At 56.3% G+C, this 18,421-nt stretch overlaps 1 protein-coding gene across 1 annotated transcript in view; it reads right to left on the minus strand.

Annotated features, from left to right (window-relative positions):
• Positions 1–4,138: 4,138 nt before the first annotated feature.
• SND1 (staphylococcal nuclease and tudor domain containing 1) overlaps positions 4,139–18,421 on the minus strand; it is a 422,748-nt gene continuing 408,465 nt past the window's right edge. Inside the window, exons 18-24 of the mRNA XM_037049273.1 lie at positions 14,347–14,488; positions 10,949–11,072; positions 10,029–10,098; positions 8,812–8,925; positions 7,226–7,429; positions 4,890–4,934; positions 4,139–4,781 (exon numbers count right to left, since the gene is read on the minus strand). Of these exons, the coding sequence (XP_036905168.1) occupies positions 4,716–4,781; positions 4,890–4,934; positions 7,226–7,429; positions 8,812–8,925; positions 10,029–10,098; positions 10,949–11,072; positions 14,347–14,488 (765 nt within the window). The 3' untranslated portion in view covers positions 4,139–4,715. The remainder of the gene's footprint in view (positions 4,782–4,889; positions 4,935–7,225; positions 7,430–8,811; positions 8,926–10,028; positions 10,099–10,948; positions 11,073–14,346; positions 14,489–18,421) is intronic.

An 18,421-nucleotide genomic window follows, 5' to 3' on the forward strand; every position in this document is an offset into this window, starting at 1 on the left:
AACATGCTTCAGGTGGTTGCCACAGTACTGCTGCAGAACAGGCCAGTCTTGTATTGTCAACTCACACATTACCCGTCGTCTCCCTGCTGTGAGAGCTGAGGGTTCAGCTCACTCCACCCCACTCCCAATATAGCCCTGGCACTATTTCTGGAGGCAGCATTTTAATGAGAAGCCCAGGTGATCCTGAGGTGGTAGCTTGTCTAGCCTAGTAAGGCTTCTCAGTAGAGACACTTCTGTTCCCTCAGACCATCTCTTAAGCCCCTGCGTGGCTTCTTCAACTTGCAGACAGATCCTTTTCACACTTCTGGGAGCTTGGAAAGGCTGGGCATGGGAACCATGCTGGCAAACACACCGTTCCAGGTTTGTGGTGGGTGGAGCTGCCCTGTCCTGTCATCCTGCTACCCTTTCTCAGTGTCACCTCCTGTGCCCCAGTGCAAGTTAGGATGAGCAGATTTATCCTTTAGGGACTGGCAGAGCTCTGGCTCCAGCAGATTGCTGAGCATCTGACTTCTTTATAAACCCCAAGGGGTGGTGTATCAGACACCAGCACATGGAGAAATGAGAATGCACAAACTGAAACTAATGGAACAAGGATGAATCTCACAGACACAGGAGAAAAGGCTGGCATTAATACATGCTGCACGACTCCACCTATGTAAAATGTAAAACCAGTCAAAATTGAAACACAAGAACACCAAAAAAATGCAACGAAACAGGCAAAGCTCATCTACTGGGAGGGAAATCCAGAGGGGGCTACCTTTGTGGGCGATGGTGACTGAGGAGGCTGGTGATGTTCTGGTTTTTGATCTGTGTGCTGTTTGCCCAGGGGTGTTCACTTTGTGAAGACCCGAGCTGTACCCTTCATTTGTACATTTTACTAAACATACACATCCTCACATGGGTTTCCAATAAATAGAGAAGACAAAGCAAGCACCCCTCGCTGCTCTCCTCTGTAAACAAGCCCTCCCTCAGGATGGGCCCAGGCAAGCAGGCAAAGCCAGGCGCCCGGCCCTGGTCTCTTAGACACTTGGTGGTGCAGGGGAGGAGGGCTGACGCCCAGAGTCCCATCCTGCAGGGACTTCCAGCCTGGCACCCCACAGGGTGGAATGGCCTACTGGGGCAAGGAAGTGGTTGGAAATGAAGCCCAAGCATGTTCCCTGGGAAGGAAGAGATACTACTCACCTAAGACTTTAGGGCCATCTTCCCCACCTGCTAGCAGCCAAGCTGTCCGGGGGAAGGGTGGTGTATGGGCCCCCAGCCAGCCTCCCCAGGCTGCTGGCCAACCCAGTGTAAATATTATTACACTCCTACGCATCTGAAGGACGTTAATTATTAAAACACATGCCACCCATGGTAGTGCACTGTAATTAGGTTCAAATTAAATTAGCATCCTTTTGTAATTAGGACATCAATAACCACTCTGGAGGCCCCAGTTCTCCAGCCCCTCCTTGTTACTTCCCAACATGGGCTAATGCAAGAAAAGGGGTCTCCCTGGGATGTGGAAATAATCAAACCGATAAATAAAGTGGAGGCAGCTGTGCAAGCCTTCTCCTCCAGCACCCGCCACCCCCACTAGTCTGGCACACTGGTGGGAGGAGGAAGATGAGGGTCCCCAGGGAGGGGCCTCAGGTATCAGCACTTCCCCGGTGGCTGGCCCAAACTCCTAGCTTCCGCTGCATCGTCCTCAGAGGCAGGGAACTCCCAGAGCCTGCCCAGACACCAGCAGTGCTGCTTTCCCGCCATCTGTCAGCCCCAACCCCACCTTTCTCCTGTGCTGCCTTGCCAACCACCAGGCCAGAACCTCAGGCCCTTGTGTGGGTGCACTGCCCACTGTGTGGCTTATTATGAATATTCTGCAATCTGCTGCCTCCTCCACAACTAGACTGGATATGACCTTGGCACTCATTGAACCCAATGCTGTGCTGGTGGCTCGCTGAATCCGTGTTTGGTGTGTGGCTAGATAACAGGTGTTCAAGGGATTAGTTTTTCAACTGGGGAGAGGGTGGGGAAGCAGAGCTTAAGATCCAGACACCGAGGAGCATGGTCTGTAACTCCTGCGGGACCTATGGAGAGGTTCTGGTGCTACTTGTGCAAGTGCTGATGCTACCTGGCTTCAACGACGGGTGCAAAGACAATGTGCCAGTGCACCTGCCGTCCGGGTGCCTCCTTAAATTCTGCACCCTGGTGTCTGGCTTGCCTCACCCCAGTCCCAGCCCAGGACAGACCTGGAACTAAAGAGATGTGGGAGAGAGAGGAATGTGGAACTGGGGCTGAAACCACACAAGCGGAAGCAATGCCTTCTGACCTGGTGAATATCCTGACCCTGGTATAAATCACCCTTGGAAAAGAAAGGAAGTAAGAAATGGGAAGGTTCAAGCATCATTTCATTCGGAGAACCACAGAGGGTTTATTTTGGCGCAGATGTAACCAAGGCAACAAGTTAAGACGATGAGATGACTCCAGACCCTTTCACAAAAGTGGGCTGGCATGTTGCCCCAGCCAATTGTGCTCAAGTGAATACACGCCATGGGCCCTACCAGGAAGCAGAGAAATGGGTGCAATGGGCATTCTCTTCTCCACAAAGGATAAAAATAAGAGACCACGGTGAGAGTGTGCTTGCCTGCTGGGGGAGGGGGCAGTAGGGATGGATGGAGACTCCCATAATCCACCATCCGCCTGCTGCTTGCCGACTTCCGGGGCCCGACAACAAGCTGGTACTGGGAGCATAAGGACGTACTCTGACCCACCCAGAGGGGCTGCAGAGTCGGCTGTGCTGACTCACCACCACCACCCCGCCCCCTGCCTCTCACTGCCCCCTTTAACCAGAATGTACCCTGAGTACTGGAAGCACACTGTCTTGCCTAAAGACAGGAGTATCGGGGAGAATTCCAGGTGAACCTTTCGCATGAATGAGTCCATGTTGGAGAAGACCTGGCAGGAGCCAGGGTTTTCAGGGTTCCAGGACCTCTGGTTTAAAAATGCGAGCTGGCTCGCCAGGCCCCACCACCTCCACTGACTTTCCCCAAGACCAAGGACCCACCTGCCATGGCAGCTGGAGCCTCACCCCTGATCAAAATGCAGGGGGGCAAGATGGAAGGGGCCACCTTGGAAGAGGGGCCACCAGGAAGAGGCGCCACAGCGTTTTACCAGAGCACAGACCGGGGATGGGCAGGGCCACGGGAATGAGGCCGAGGGTCTAGGAGAACAGCTCCCGCCCAACGTGTGGACAGCAGAGTGGTGGCCTCCCACCAACACACCTTCTCCCAAGCCCTCACTGAGCAGCACAGCTGGCTCCTCACAACGCCCCTCAGTGGCTGCCCTTGGGAGGCCCGCGGTACCCTGGGGTTCTGAGCTCCACGGTAAACTCCACCTTAAGGACAACGGAGCAAGACCGAACAATCTGGACAGACAGGCTCTCCTTGGTGAGCAGCCGGACTCCTCCTGGAGCACCGTCCCCCACCCGACTCTCCCGCGAACGCGCACTGTGCAGGGAGCTGAGCAGGGGCCCGGGGCCCTCAGTCTTTATCACGTAGTGCCAGCCTGTCTGGCACCAGCCATTCCTCCTGCTACCAGGAAGAGGGAAGTCACCTCACTTCCCTCAGCGAGGCCCTCTGGCAGGGCTGGCCTGGCCTTTCCTGTGCGGGTGGTCTGGGCACTGCTTGCCAAGCCACTCCAGTCTCTAAGGTCCTTGAGGGCAGCTGTGTGCAGTGGGTCCGGACTGGTTGTGAGTCAAAAGAGAAGACCTGCGACCTTCTGCGTGGTGGCCAGGGCGTCAGGTGATGCCCACTGTGCCCTCAGAGCCGCTCCGAACTGTGAAGAACCACCCACGCAGCCCCACTGCTGGCTGTTCTCTTCTCCAAGACCAGCTTCCACGATGGGTAAAAATAAAGTGAGAGACCGTGGTGAGAGTGGGCTTGCCTGGTGGGGGCAGAACAGCTCCTCCAGGAGCGCGGACAGACGGAGATTCACACACTCATCATCTACATCCAACTTCTTGGGCCCTGTGGGGGGCAGGACACAGCCGTGGGGGCCAGGTGTCTGTGGGTATGGCCAAGCACGCAGATGATGTCCCCGGGAGACACTCTGGCTGGGGCTGCACGGCTCCCAGTGTCTGGGCTCCACCACAACTAACCAGAGCTACAGACAGCATGTACTATTTTATTGTGCCTCCAAAGCTTTAAATACAGAAAAGGGAAGGGCTGGCGAAGGGGCGGGTGCGAACACGCTGGCATCTGAGGATGGACGTGTCAGAGAAATCACGTAACCAACAGCTGGACAGAGATCTGAGAGGAGGGCAGTCTGGGGGAGGAGCGGGGTGCCCGGTGGCCTCAGGCGCCAGTGTTACCCCTCCTCGGGGACAAAGTCCTTCATGTTTCTTCCTGATTTGAAAATAATTTTTTAAAAAATCACAAGCCCCCATCCAAATACAAACAGAAAATCAGCTGGGAGAGACTGTACACTCTGAGTGCCTCCTTAAACTCTGCGCCCTGGGCGGCTGGCTGCAGCACCCTCCTCTCAGAAGACAATGCCTATCGCCTGAAAGCCTCAGGGTCCCTGCCCCTGCCCCCAGCCCAGACGGTGCCCTACAAGACATTTCCGTACACTGAAGCAAAGCTGGACCCAGTCTACGCCCCCGATCTGGGGTCTGGAGCTGAAGCACCCTCCTGGCAGAGAGAGGTCCTGGCGTGAGGGTGTGGGGGCGGACCCTTCCCTCCTTAGCGGCTGTAGCCAAACTCGTCTGCATCATCGGCTCGGAAGTCTCCATAGCGCCATAGGTTCAACTGTGAGAAAACAGAACACGGCTTGTCAGGGAGGTGGGGCCTCCTGGAACCCGGACAGCCCAGCCCCCTCTCTCAGCATCCTCTGGGGCTCCGGAGGCAAAAACTCACCCTGGCACTCTTGGCCGACTCCTGGGCATTCAGGTATTCTGTGATCTGGAGGAATGAGAGAAAGGGAGTGGTCACCACTGGGCAGCTGAAGTGACCCTACAGTATGCCCAGGTCAGGTCCATGTCACCCCTTGCTCAATGGATTCCTAGCTCCCTCAGAGTAAAAGCCAAAGTACACAGTCAGTTGGTCTCCTAGCGGTTTCATGACTCTGCACTGGCTGTTCCATCTGCCTGAAGTGCTCTTCCCTTTCTGGTATATCTGGCTGCTATCCCACACCTTCAAATCTTTGATAAAAAGTATTGCTTTCCTGCCCTGGCTAGTGTGGCTCAGTTGGTTGGAGCATCCTCCTGTGAACCAAGGCTGCGGGTTCAATTCTGGTTAGAGGACATGCAGGTTGGGTCCCCTGGTCACATCAGGACTCAATTGATGCTTCTCTGTCTCCCCTGCTTCTCCTCTCTAAAACCGACAAGCATGTCCTTGGTGAGGATTAAAAACAAAAAATTATAGCCTTCTTAATGAGGCCTCCAATGACCCCATTTGAAATTACAGCCAGCCCCTCCCACACATCACTAATTCCCTCTACCTCTTCGTAATGAGAATCTATTACTTTATTTATTTCTCTCTTTAAAGGGATGGCTATTTATTTACTCATTTCACTGAATTTATTGGGGGTGATGCTGGTTCACAAAACCACACAGGTGGAGTGCACAACTAAAACAACACCGTCTGCACACTGTGTCGTGCGCCCGTCGTCCAAAGCCTCTTTCTGTCCCTGGTTATTAGTGCCCCTCCCCCCTCCCCCCCCCAGCTATCACCACACTGTCGTCCGTGCCTATGTGTCACACACAAGTTTTTTTGCTCAATCCCTTCCCCTTCTTCCATCCATCCCTCTCAACCCCCACCCCTGACAGCTGCCAGTCTGTTCCGTGTGTCCACGCCTGTTTCAGTTTTGTTCGTCAGTTTATTTTTTATTAGATTCCACACGTGAGATCATATGGTATTTGCTCTTTACTTCTATGTTCTCCTTTCCCATTGCATGTATCTTCTAACATTCTACTTCACTGACTTCTTATATTTATTTTTATTGCTTGTCTCCTCATGCTCAAACGTAAGCCCTACAGGGCAGGAACGCTGTCTCTCACTCACTGACATATGTAGACCCTTAGTGAGCATTTGCTGAGAGAATGAATAGATGCATCAATGAACACATTAGGTGTGTATCTCAGGGACTGGGCGAAGGAACTTTCCAGATGCCAGAGACCTTATGGGTAGCTCTCCCTAGTCCTGCAGGGAAACTTAAGCTAACCCCTTGGAGCAAGCTCAGGGCACTGAGGGTCTCCAGGGGAAGGACTGGAATCAGGCCTCTCCTGTCCAGAGGAGATACAGGAGCAACTCCCATTGGGGTCTTTTTCCAAATGAATTTTCAACTTGCATAAGCTGTCCATGGAACCAGAAACCATGGATACATACATTGGGATGGAGGAAAGGCAAAGAGGGCTAGGAGATGGGAAGGCAAGGGCCCTGTGAGGGTGGGGAGTGAGGGGACAAACTGGGCGATGCGCCGCCCTCTCATCTCCTCCTGCCTTGCCTGCCACCAGCCCGTCCTCAGGGCTGGTGGGTTGTGGGATCTCAGCGGCGGCTTGCCGAGATGCTGGGAGGACTGGGTGAGCAGGGTGCTCAGCAGGAGGGACCGCTAGTTTCAGAACCCAGTCCTGACAATCGACACTGGAACAGTGGAAGCTGGTTCCCTAGGTGTCAGCCCCCACTCCACACGGCCCTCACAGGCCAGCCTGTGAAGCAGCAAGTCCTCCTCATCTCATGAAAGGGAGTCTCAGGCCCAGCTCCAAGCACTGGGGGCTTTTCCAACAAAAAAGGCTGGAGGGGTGCTGTGGCAGAGTCCCTTTGAACCCGTGGGCACTGTGAGCTGGCTCTGGTGGCTCTGTGTGCTAGGAGCTGGTTATGGACCTGGCAATTATATGTCAGAGAGAGGTGAGAATGGGAGTGAAAGCAAGGCAGGCTTTGGCGCTTTCCACGACCCCCCAGCCCAGGCACAACTTTCTGGCCTGTCACTTGTGGGTGCATGCAAAGGGAAACTTTCCGCTCTAGTTTGCAGCTGCATCCTCAGCCAAACCTGCAGCCAATTAATTTGGGTTGTAATTAGCTTTTTTAAAAAACCCCAACAAACCAAACTCCATTATCTTCCCCCAGCAGGAGCAGCGGGATGGGGTTCCCTGCTCCCTCACTGGCTCTTGGTGCAGCCCCAGGCCCCTCTGTCAAAACAGCTGGAGACACCAGCGGGCCGCCCCACGGTGGGCGCCCCCTTCTGCAGCACGTACCACTTTCTGGAACTGCTTCTCCTTGCGCACCTCCACCATGACCAGGCCCTCCTTCACCAAGCCCAGTCCCACGTCACCCTTGGAATCTGCAAACTGCAGGGTGACGTGGGGGCAGCCGGAGGTCAGGTGTTCCACGTTGAGCAGGCACTGGGTGTTCTGGATATCCCGCACCACGCTGTCCACGGCATCTGTCCGAGCATCCTCCTGGAGCAGGGACATGGCCAGGTCAGTGGGAGAGGTGAGCTCGAGGGAAGGACAGCCGCGTGGGCCCCAGGTCCTGGTCACAGACATCCAAGAAAGTCTGCCCAGCAGGCACCTGCACCTCACTCCCTGCTCGGATCCGAGAGAGGGAGGAAAGGGGCTCCGGACATGAAGTGTCTCCCTCTCCCCTCGCCCCAAGCCTGTCTGCAGGTCACCCCATCCTCCTCCCCTACCCTGCACCCCTGCCCACCTGCTCACTTCAGCACAGTGACCTTCCAGTCCCCATCTTTCCACTTCCTGTCTCAGATCTTCTGTGCCCTTCCCTCCCAGTCCCCTGTCTGCCCCTGGGCCTGTTCTGTTAACACCTTTTCCTGCTGGTTCTCCTCTGCCCTTTGGCAATTTCATTAAAGGGCAGAAAATATTCGATGGTGCTGACTCTCCCCTACTACATGCCCCTCAGCACCCTGCACCTGGCGGCGGCAGCAACCTTGCTATCAGAGTGCTTTCTTTCACTGAGCCCCCGGGGCTCCTCCTCAGCCTGCCTGACCTCCTGGGGAGCGGGACATGCTCTGCCCTCCGGACAGTGGGGGCGTCAGCAGCCCTGACAGAGGCTGTCCCTCCCTATCCCATGTTCCCCAGATTCCATGCCCGTTTGCCCCCATGGTTTCAAACGACTCACACCTGTAATTCTGGGGCTCATCTCGCTTTCCAAACTGAACACTATAAGGTTGCCTGGAGCTCCTATAGCCCCAAATTTGCTCCTACTCACCCTGCTCATCTTGGCCAGCAGCAACATATGGACATCTAAAAACCCATCTCAGACCCTGCCCCTCCGCACCCTGCCCCTCTAAGGGCACCCTGAGACCTGGCCCGTTCTCCCCAGCCTCACCAATGTGGCCCTGGTGGGGCCACCCCCGTCTCTAGCCTGGGTTTTCAATTGCAGTGGTCTCCCAACCACTCTTTGCAGTCTCCCCCTTGCACTAGGAGTAACTTTTAAAATCAGACTTGTCCATGCCACATTTCTGCTGAAAATCCTGCCACACCCCTCCTGTATACCAAGAATACACTCCACGCCAGGTCATGCAAGGGCTCGGTCCCCAGGCCCTGACACTGCCCGCAAGGCCCCAGGGACCCGGCTGTGGTAGACTCGTCTCTGTCCCAACTGCACCCTGGCCCACGGGGCCTACTCGAGAACTAGCTCACGTGCTCTGCTGCCACCTCCTTTGTGGCACCTTCTCCAACTTCCTCAGTCACTCCTACCTTTTGAGTCCCATTACTAACAGGCTGCCCACTGTTTCCACCTCCTTCAGCCTGTAAGGGCCGCAGGAGTGGCTAGGTGTCACTGGACAGCTTTCTCTGAAAGGCGGAAAGACGCAGCAACTCACATCTTGGGGCACCTGGATGAAGGCGAAGGCATACTCCGTGGCTTGAGCTGGCAGCACACGAGTGCTGAAGGCAGGCGGCAGGGTACCCAGGCGGGCGGATGGCAGAATCTCTCTCTGTAGAGGACACACCAGGCCAATACTGTCATGCACTTGATGCCCCCTTGTTCTCAGGGGGCCACAGGGCAGCTCCCTGTGGCCAGGCCTCTGGAGTTCTCACTCAGGGACTGCCTGCTCACCCGTGACTCGGTCCCATGAGCCATGCGCACCGGCTTGCCTACTCAGGGATGCCTTGGGAGAGGATGGCCTGCTGGCACCGGCAAGTGGGAGCTGTAACTTACACCCTGTCAACCCTGGTGTACTTGCTGGTTCCCATTGAAATAATTTGACAACCAAACTCCAATCACTGTCTCCATTTCTTCCCAATGCCTTCCCTTGATGGGCTCCCTCACCACTCTTCCGCAGGCCAGGGGGAGCCTCGGCCGGGGGAGCGGCGCCCTCACCTGCCTGTGGTTCTGGTTAAGGTGTGTGGGGCAACCCCAGCCTGGGGGACCTCTTTCTTGGTGACTCCCAGGTAGTAAATTGGGAGTATGGCCCAGTCCCGGGCTTCCTGCTAACTGACTCTCAACTCTAGTCCTTGAGGAAAGTGGACAGCCACAGCCACGGAGCCCCATGGTTCTGACCTACGGCCTTCTCTCCTGCTCGCCGCCACACCAACAGGCAATCTCCCAGGAACGGTCAGGAGACTCTCAGGCCCCGCCAGAAGGGCTCTTCCCCCCGTCACTCCGCCTCCCGTGACTACCCCCTCTGCAGCCTGGGTTCTGGGATGTGCTGGAGATCAGCAGGTGGGACGAGCCCCACGCTGAGCACGAGGAACAGGAGCTCTACTTCCTGGGCCCGCTCTTCTGAGAAAGGGCGGAGAGGAGGAAGTGTGGGTATGGCTGCACATCACCTCCGGGCCCGACGGCAGCCCTGTCGGTGAGCACAGGTCTCTAACCAGAGACGCCAGTGCTGCCTGGTCACTCAAGGGCTGCGGCCAGCTACACCAACAGAGGCAGTGCCCACACGCTCACTGTCCTGTCGGTAACAAGCCCAAAGCCTGGAGGGACCTTCGAGAGATCAGCTGGCCCTGACCCAGGGAGTACTGGGTTGAAGGACCCCTGTCAGTCACGTGGGGCCTCCTCCTTGTCCACCTGTCCCCTTCCCGGTCCCCTACTCACGTTGCCGTAGTCAATGTAGAAGACATGTACTTTGGCAGGAGACTCGACTTTCTCTACTCGGGCCCGGTACCTGCAATGGCATCATGGGCAGAACTCAGGGACAGCTCTGAGGAGTGTGGTCTCCATGGAGCCTTAGTGATGGCAGGGGAGAGGCCACATCACTTCCCTGCCCAGGGCTCAGAGGGCACACCCAAGGGTGTCAGAGGACAGTTCTCAGACTCCATCAAGGCCAGCCTCGGGACACTTTGGTCACAATTTAATGGAATCAGGGCATAGCTGGGAGCACAGGGAGGGAGAGGGGAGCATGTGAAGCAGATTAATATGTCCTTGGGGGCATAAAGCAACAAGACTAATGACCGGATTGATGTCTGCTGTTTAAACCCAGCACACTAAACAGCAGCTGTAATTAGCCAGCAGATCTGTCTGGGAGGCCGCAGCAGGGAACATATCCAAGTCACTTCGTCACCCTGGGAAGGCCATGCGCCCTACCCTTGGAAGATCAGATATAAATGACCTTGCAGCCTATGAGGGCTACTGCTCATGTCCCAGACAGTTGGGTGGAGGGCTGGGTGGCTGGTCTGGGCTCACTAAGACACCGCTTTTCCTGTGTGGTGGGAGGGGTGTGGCGGAGAGCCCCAGCCAGCCAGGGCTGCCCCAACAGAATTAGGGAGGAGAGGGGAGGAGGCACACAACCTCCGCACTCCACAGGCTGGCCGGACTGCAGGAAAATCATGGGCTGAAGTGTGGGCCCAGACGGGCTCTGAGCAGTGGAGAGGGCTGCCCTGGGGAGCTGGCCGAAGTCAACACCACCCCAGTGGAAATCGGGCTGCAGAGGCAAATGCATGAAGCCTAGCCAGCACCCTAAAGACAGACCTGCCACGGTCTGTCCTGTTCCTCTGCTAGGTACCCAAGGGGCTTACCACTCTCCATCTACAAATTTGGCAATGCAGAATTCGCCCCGGCGGGGGACGTAGGAGCCCTCGACGGGAGGGTGGCTGGAGATGTCGTTTCGCATGTTCTCCATCAGCTTCTCCAGCTGGGTGCCTGATGGGGAGGAAAAGAGAGTGAGGCCAGGGTGCCAGGTTCTTCAGAGTCTCATCTCTGGATAGGCTGGGGAGGCAGACGAGCCTGGGGAGTGGGTGGGGTGAGGAGGTCTGCAGAGAGCACGAGCACCGGCTTGCCTCCATCCCTCAGGGAGGGCCTCTTTGGCCTCTGCTCAAGAGGTTTCATGCTATCTACCTTCCAAGCAGGGCGGTGACTTGCTGACACTTTAGGTCTCAGAGGCACGGTCTTCCAACCCAAGCTCTCCAATCTAACAGCCAGGGCTGTGGGAGCCCTTGGGAACATTCCTGGGCTTTGGTTGGGCAGGTGGAGAGTGCCAGTGGATGTGGAGCAGGGCCAAGGCCAACCAGCCTCTTCTACGGTGGGAGCTAGCCAGCCTGTAGCCCATTCCTGCAAGAGCCGGCCCTGGCTTGGGCCAGAGGTGGTGACTGACCGCAGCCACTCTCTGCAAGGTTCCCAGTGGCAGAAGGACGGGTCCCATACAACCCCGGACAAGGAAAGGGCCCCAGAATCTGAGCCATGAGAGATGGAGAGCAATTGTGAGAGCAGGGTCCAGCCTCGGTGTGTTCACACCTGCCACACTGACTGGTCCCTCTGCAAGATACACACTGAATTCCCGAAGCCGTCACCACCCTCCTCACAGAGGGCAGGGCGGGGGGGGGGGGAGGGCACTCTCCTGCCCTGCCTTGTTTTTCCCCAGTCGCTCTGAACTTGGGGCACTGCTGCCTGCCTGCTTTTTCTGGCCAGGTTTAGCAATACCCAAGGTCTTCTCAGGTCTCTGCCCCCCAACCCAGGTCCTTCTTGCTGTACCCCTCCCCCCGACCCTGCGGAGAAAGTATCAGTTTCCAGTGGCCACTCCTTTACTTCCCTCTGGCCCTGATTCTAGCTCTGCATCAGACCTGCTGTGCCTGCTTTGCTCTCTGAGGTCAGGGTGGCCAAGTGCATGTGGATTCGTCTTTCCATCTTCAGGGCCCAAGGCCACACACACTGTAACCGGTGCCTAACACATGTCGGCCATCGGTTCACTTGTCAGTCAGCCTGCTAAGATCCTCGTCTGGGTTTATGTTTCTGCCACTACACGGAGAGCTCCTTTAGGGCAAGGACCATAGCTCATTTGGTTTTTCACTCTCGCAAGGCCTAGAACCCCCGACACTCAACTGCTTTGAAGATGACCTCTGCATGCGCACGCCAGGACTGTCTACTCCTGGGCCTCTGTAAGGGCCACTGCCCAGATGGGTTCCAGAACAGAGGCTTGTAGGACGCAGCTGCCCTCGCGCCTGCGCAGTGGTACACTCAGTTTTCTCGAGATAGTGTTCCTTGCCCAGACGGTAAAATTTCAGGGACTAAGGAGAAGCCTCTACATAGGACAAGTTCTCTCATACTTGGTCTACTTTTATTTTTAATTTTTTGATCCAAGGTAACAGGAGCAGGCTTTGCCTCCTGTAAATAGGCAAAGCCCTTTGGGAGGTCCTTACACAGATACCTGGTTGGTATAATAATTTACAGCTAAGGGCAACATTTTCATCAGCTCCTTCCTGAAGGCAGGCTTTAATTAGGAGAGGGGAGACAGGGTGAGAGGATGTCCCCTGAGAGTGCGGAAGGCTGCAGAAGAGGGAGGTGGTGCATGTTGAGGTTTATTTTCCTAGATTTCACGGCGCCACCGAGGACAGGGTTTTCTCTGGAGCCCACCACAACTCTCTCAGTGGAGTGCCGTGACGCGCCTCGCTCTCTTCTCCAATATTCTAATACATGGCTTCCTCCCTAGTTCTTTTTATTTTCTGCCTTAGCTACTGCTCACTGCAGCGTCACGACTTCCTAGAGTTGACAGAGACAGCCAGACTGGTACCAAGAGGCACTGCACTGGAAGCCTCTGAGATTACAGTGACTTTGTGGTCAAAGGCCTTGAACCCTCAGGCTCTGTCCCGTGCAGACTTCAGGGTCCTGTTCTATTCGAGGGCAGTCCTCCCCAGCAGGGCCCAGAGGCCAGGGAGAGCCTGTCTGTGAGCTGTTGTGTCTGGGTCAGGGTCTTTTGAGTTTCCTTCCTCTAGGTTCCCGGAGGGCCATTCATTCTTGCTGGCTCCTATGCTTAGGAATACCTCTTGTTCCTTCCTGGACCCCTGCCACAAGACTCCTTCCGGTCATACCACCCAGACCCAGAGGGAGACTGGCCTCTCCTGGCTTCATCCCCGAGGGAGTAGGTGGTCCAGCTTTCACCAGGGTGGCAGCTGAACTCAAGAGAACCTGGTGCTCAAGGCTCATCAGCTCCCTCTCTCCCTCCCAAGTATAGCCAGCCCAGGACTGGAAATGGTCAGTTTTCCTTGGTGAAATGACATTACCACAAAAGCAGCTGCCTGGGAAATATCATTAGAGAGGAAGTGGTTGAGACGAGGCTGTTGGTGATCTGGATGGGGCCTGGGGTGGGCTGAGGAGCCCGGACAGAGCTGCACCTGAGCCCACAGAGCAGCCCTGAGTGCCAGTGACATCTCAGCCCCCTCTGCTCTGCAAGGATCTGGCTCCTCGGCCCTAGAAGCAGCTCTAAGAGCTGTTTCCTCTGCGCTCATCTAAAATGTATCCCTGAACAGGGTGGCAACAGGAGGAGGGAGGTGAGGTTACACAGAGTGGAGGTGGGAGGTTGAGCTGGAGGGGCCATGGTGCAGCTGCTGGGAGGGCGGTTCCTCCTGCCCTGTCCCTCCAGGAGCCTGAGGTCTCTGCCTAGGGGACGCTGGCCACAAGGCACAACACTGAGGTCAGGAAGAAAAGGAGGATGGGCTTTCTAAAGCCCTTTAGAAACACTGCCTGGGGCTGACTTTCCAGGAGTGCCTCCTGCTTCCATGGCAAATGGCCACGGTAACCTCTGGAGAAGGAGACACCCAGGCAGAGACAGGCCCACGATATCCCCCTCCACACGCCTTCCCAAGGAAGCTGAGGGGGTGAGGGGCTGAGGGATGCAGCTTCTTGCTTCCTGACCACACAAAGACGATCTGTTTGTTGCTTCCTGATAAGACTCTAAAGGCTACAGATATTTATGCCCAGCCCAGCCCAGCCCAGCCAGGGAGCAAAACAATGACCTAAGAATCTCAGAGCACCACTCAGACAGAACTGGTTACCTCACCAGTCCTCAGAGGACCTGCTGGCCCAGAGTGGTGTCTAGGGCCTGGTGGGTGGGCAGGAGGGGAGGTCCCTGGAGACCCTGGAGGTGGGCTGGACTTCCCAGGAGCTCTGAGGCAGCATGCCTGGCCTGGGCCCGAGCACTCACCTGTCTCCACATCCTGCACGTAGAAGTGCAGGTCGTCGGTGATCTCAGTCACAAACACTGGCTTATAGGTGGCCGAGCGCTCCTTCTCCTCCAGCACCGGCGTCACCTCCTCCACAGTCTGCTCCTCGTAGTGGGCCCAGACCTGCATGTGTGGTCAACAGAAGAGGAGGGGATGGGGAAGCGAAATCAGAAAGGATATCAGGAGAGGGGCTTTGGGGCAACTGGGTCACCGCCCGAGCAAGTGTGGGAATCACCACAGAACACTCCCATGGTGCTAGGCCGAGGCCCTGGACCCTCCTGCCTGTGAAGGTGAGGGGAAGAGTGCTCTTTAGTCCTTCTGATCCATCGGTTCTCAAATGCCGGCAGTCATCAGGAGCAACTGGGGAATTTACTAAAAATGCAGCCCTGGCTGGTGCAGCTCAGTGGATTGAGTGCGGGCCTACTAAACAAAGGGTTGCTGGTTCAATTCTCAGTCAGGGCACAGGCCTGGGTTTTGGTCCTGGTCCCCAGCAGAGGATGTATGGGAGGCAACTACACACTGATATTTCTCTCCCTTTCTTTCTCCTTCCCTTTCCCTGTCTCTGAAAAATAAATAAAATCTTAAAAAGAGAAGCACGTGCCTAGGTCCTACCCCAGGCCTGCTAAAGCAGGATCCAGAGACAGGAAAACAGAGCAGGCTCCTGGGTGATTCTCACGTACCCCAGAAGAACCTTGGGGCTGGGTCCCCCTCTCCCTCCCCCATACCACTCTGTAGGGGCAATGTGAACTGTCACAGGGCAATCGGCACTCCTGAGGCTCTGCCAGCGACAGCCCTGGGCCTGGGAGGGGAGGGCTGGTCCCTGTGCAACAAGGCCTCTTCTCAGCAACTTTTCTGCCTTCCTCATCTCAAGTGGGCAGCTCTGACCCCAGCTCAGAAGCCGGACTGTCCCCCTTGCCCCCCTTCCCTTTCCCCTCTTTCCCAGCCCTGTGCTGTCAGGGCTGCAGCAGCTCCGAAGCTGATGCTATGTGACAGCGCGTCAACTCCGATCCTGCAGCCAGGAGATTACTCCAGCAGTGAGGCCCATCAGAGCAGGAGGGAGGTGGCTTTCAGCTGAGCAGGGGGCAGGGGGTAAGAGAACGCAGGGGACTGGACCACATACAGGGGCACCATGGATGAACACACACAGGGGCAACGTGTGATAAAAGCACAAGCCAGGAACTTACTTGGTGCCAGGTACCATTCTAAAACACTCTCCTGGTATTAATTTGTTTAGTCCTTAACAAGAACCATTTGAGCAGAGATTACACTACCCACTTTAAAAGGAAACTGAGGCACACAGCTCATCAGAAGTGGTGGAACCAGGATCTGCACACATGCAGCCGGGCTCTAGAGCTCTGCGAGGGGCCCCTGGAGAGCCAGGGGAGACAGAAGGCCGTGCTAAGCAGTAGGTGGGAGGTATGAACTCTCATCCTCTCACTGTGCCCTTTAGTTTGTCCTCTGACTTTGGTCAAGCCACGTGCCTTCTCGGAGTCTCCTTCCCTTCCCTTGTGAAATGGAGTGGTTTGACCATGCACTCAGCTGACATGCAGACTCCTGGGCGGCATCAGGAAGCAGCTGAAGGGAGGAGGGCTGGAGTTACTGAGCCCCGGTGCTGCCAGGGGGTGGCCAAGGGAGACGGGAGAGACGTCTCCTAGGTCCAAACTTCTGCCACCCACACAGAGCCGTGCCCTCTGCCTTCAGAGTGTGTGCTCGTGGGCCCCTGGTCTGGGGCTGGGCTCTACCACAAACAGCTCCTGACCTTTGTCACGCTTCTCCAACATCCCTCCCATCATCACCTCCCTCATAAGCACCTAGGCATCTCTGCTGCAAACCCCCCAGGCCGGGCCTCCACAGGAGAGGATGCAGCAGAACTTCAATCAGATCAGAGACTCTTGGCCTAATCTGTCCAGGGCCTCCCTGCCCTCATGAGGAAGGGGGTCTCTAGACTTCGGACTTTTCTACAAAAGGCCTCTCCAATCAGAGGCCATGGCATGAACCCCTGGAGCACTCTGGGGGACAGCCACAGCTCCTTCCACTTCGAGGCCCACAACTGGCTTTCTTCCTGGGGCCCTTCGCTGCAAGTTCCTCGGGGAAGTGACTAGCCAGTCACTCCTGTCCACCTCTGAGCTCTCAGCCCCTCTGAGACCCAGCTTTGAGGATCTTGTGGCTGCTTCTAAGAGGCAAGATTGGCTCCTGAGCAGGCCCTGGGCCTGGGAGACTTCTGGGCACCTGGCCTAACGCCACACTGCTTCCCTCTGCTGTGGGGTGGGGTGGGTGGGGGGCGTGCGGAGGGCAGGGTAAGGAAGCTCCTCCACAGAGTTGATGAATTGGGAACAAACTGACAGGGTGATAGCGGAAACTGCTAATGCTAATGACTCAAGTGAAAGAGCCTCAGGCGACAGCCTCAGGTTTCCTCCTCCGGGAGAGGGGGTGGAGCTTCTCTCCAGGCAGGCTCAGGTGGCAGCAAGCTTGAGGTTAGGGATGAGCGGGATGACTGGATGGCCTACAGGAGAGCCCTAAGGGATGGCCCTCAGGTCCTTGCTCCTGGAGGGCAGCAAAGGGGCCAGTCCTATGACAGTCCCACAGCTCACTGGGCAGCAGGAAGGGAGCAATGAGGAGCAGTGAGGTGAGAAGACTCCAGAAGCTTGTAGTTCCCTTGAGGTAGAAGAGGGACAGTGGCTTGTCAGATAAAGGAACCCCACTCCAACCCCATTGGAGCCTTGAAGGCTATTGGAGCCTATTTCCCACGGGGTATGGAGGTGACCAGCTGCTCCCTGGGGCTTGGCTGCCAGTGGCCTGTGGCAAGCTGGGAAATGCAGCCTGGTCAGGCAGCTTCTTGGTGGGAAGGAGTCAGTTGGCTTGGGCAGGCTTGGCTGCCCATGTTCCAAATCTTAAACATGGGTTCCTTTTGCCCATATTATGTTGATCTTCTGCAGAACTAGGGGACAGACACATCGGCAAGACACCTGCCAGACAGGTGCCATTTTTCCACAGCCACCTCAAGCACTCTTACAGCTCAGATCCCTGACAAGAAAAACCCAAAGCCTCCTCCCAGCAGAAACAGTAAGTGTGCACACAGACACACAGTGCCGTATGGCTCCGCCCCCAGGTTCTTGGTGGAAGGAAGGGAGGGGGAGGAACCTCCATGGCCAAGATGCTGGGCAGGATGGGAGTCTGGGCGCTGTGAATGCTCCTGGCCTTTGGCAGAGATGATCCTGAGTCAGGCCTGGGAAGCAGAGCTCAGGATGCCGGGAGAGCCACCTGCAGAGCACCCCGGGCTGCACCCCGGGCCTCTTCACTGGAGAGGTCCCCAGCTTTTCCGGTCAGGTTGGTGGCAGCTCTCCTGCTTTAAGGTCAGGGCCAGGATCAAGCTGTGCTGAGACGGGGCTCCTCTGTGCCTCTTCTACGGCCTTGGCTATAGATGCAGGTGGGAAAAGGGCAAGAGAAGCACCTCCCTCCTTCCTCACCTGCTCTGTTATGCCAGTTCCTGTCCTGCTTAGGTCCCCTCTACATTCTGGGGCTCCTAATTGTCCCCTGTGGCTGACTCTAGGAAAGGAGCCCACTTGGCTTGGCACAGGCCATCTCTCCTGTCCTCACACCACTCCTGGCCCTCCAAATTCTCTGCACTGCCTCCCCAGGGAGCCCCGGGCCTCTTCTCTGCAGGAGATGGGCAATGTGGACTGAGGCTCCACTGGCTGGAACCTTCCCTTTCTAAATCCTATTTAATACCACTGCTTAGGAGGCTCCGGGGGTGCAGCTGGCATAGGGCCAGGGTGCTGGAGGCCTTCGAGCCCCGCAGTGGGGAAGCCAAGCTCAATAAAAGCCAATCAATGGCCAAATGAAGCCTGTCCAGGGTCCTGCTAGGACACGAGTGGTGGAGGGAAGGGAGAGAGGAGGTGCTATCTATGCAGCTCTATGCAGCTGCTATCAGTGGCTCCCTCCTTGGACCTCTTATCTGCCTAGAATCTCTGAAGGAAGAGGGGGAGGAAGAGGAGGGCCGAGCCAGCTTCTTTATTAGGAGAGAAGTCCAAAGTGCATAGGGAGGAATATGGCCCG

Source organism: Sturnira hondurensis, unplaced genomic scaffold, assembly GCF_014824575.4.
Source record: "Sturnira hondurensis isolate 20B ecotype Veracruz unplaced genomic scaffold, ASM1482457v3 Scaffold0006437, whole genome shotgun sequence".
Lineage (NCBI taxonomy): Eukaryota > Metazoa > Chordata > Mammalia > Chiroptera > Phyllostomidae > Sturnira > Sturnira hondurensis.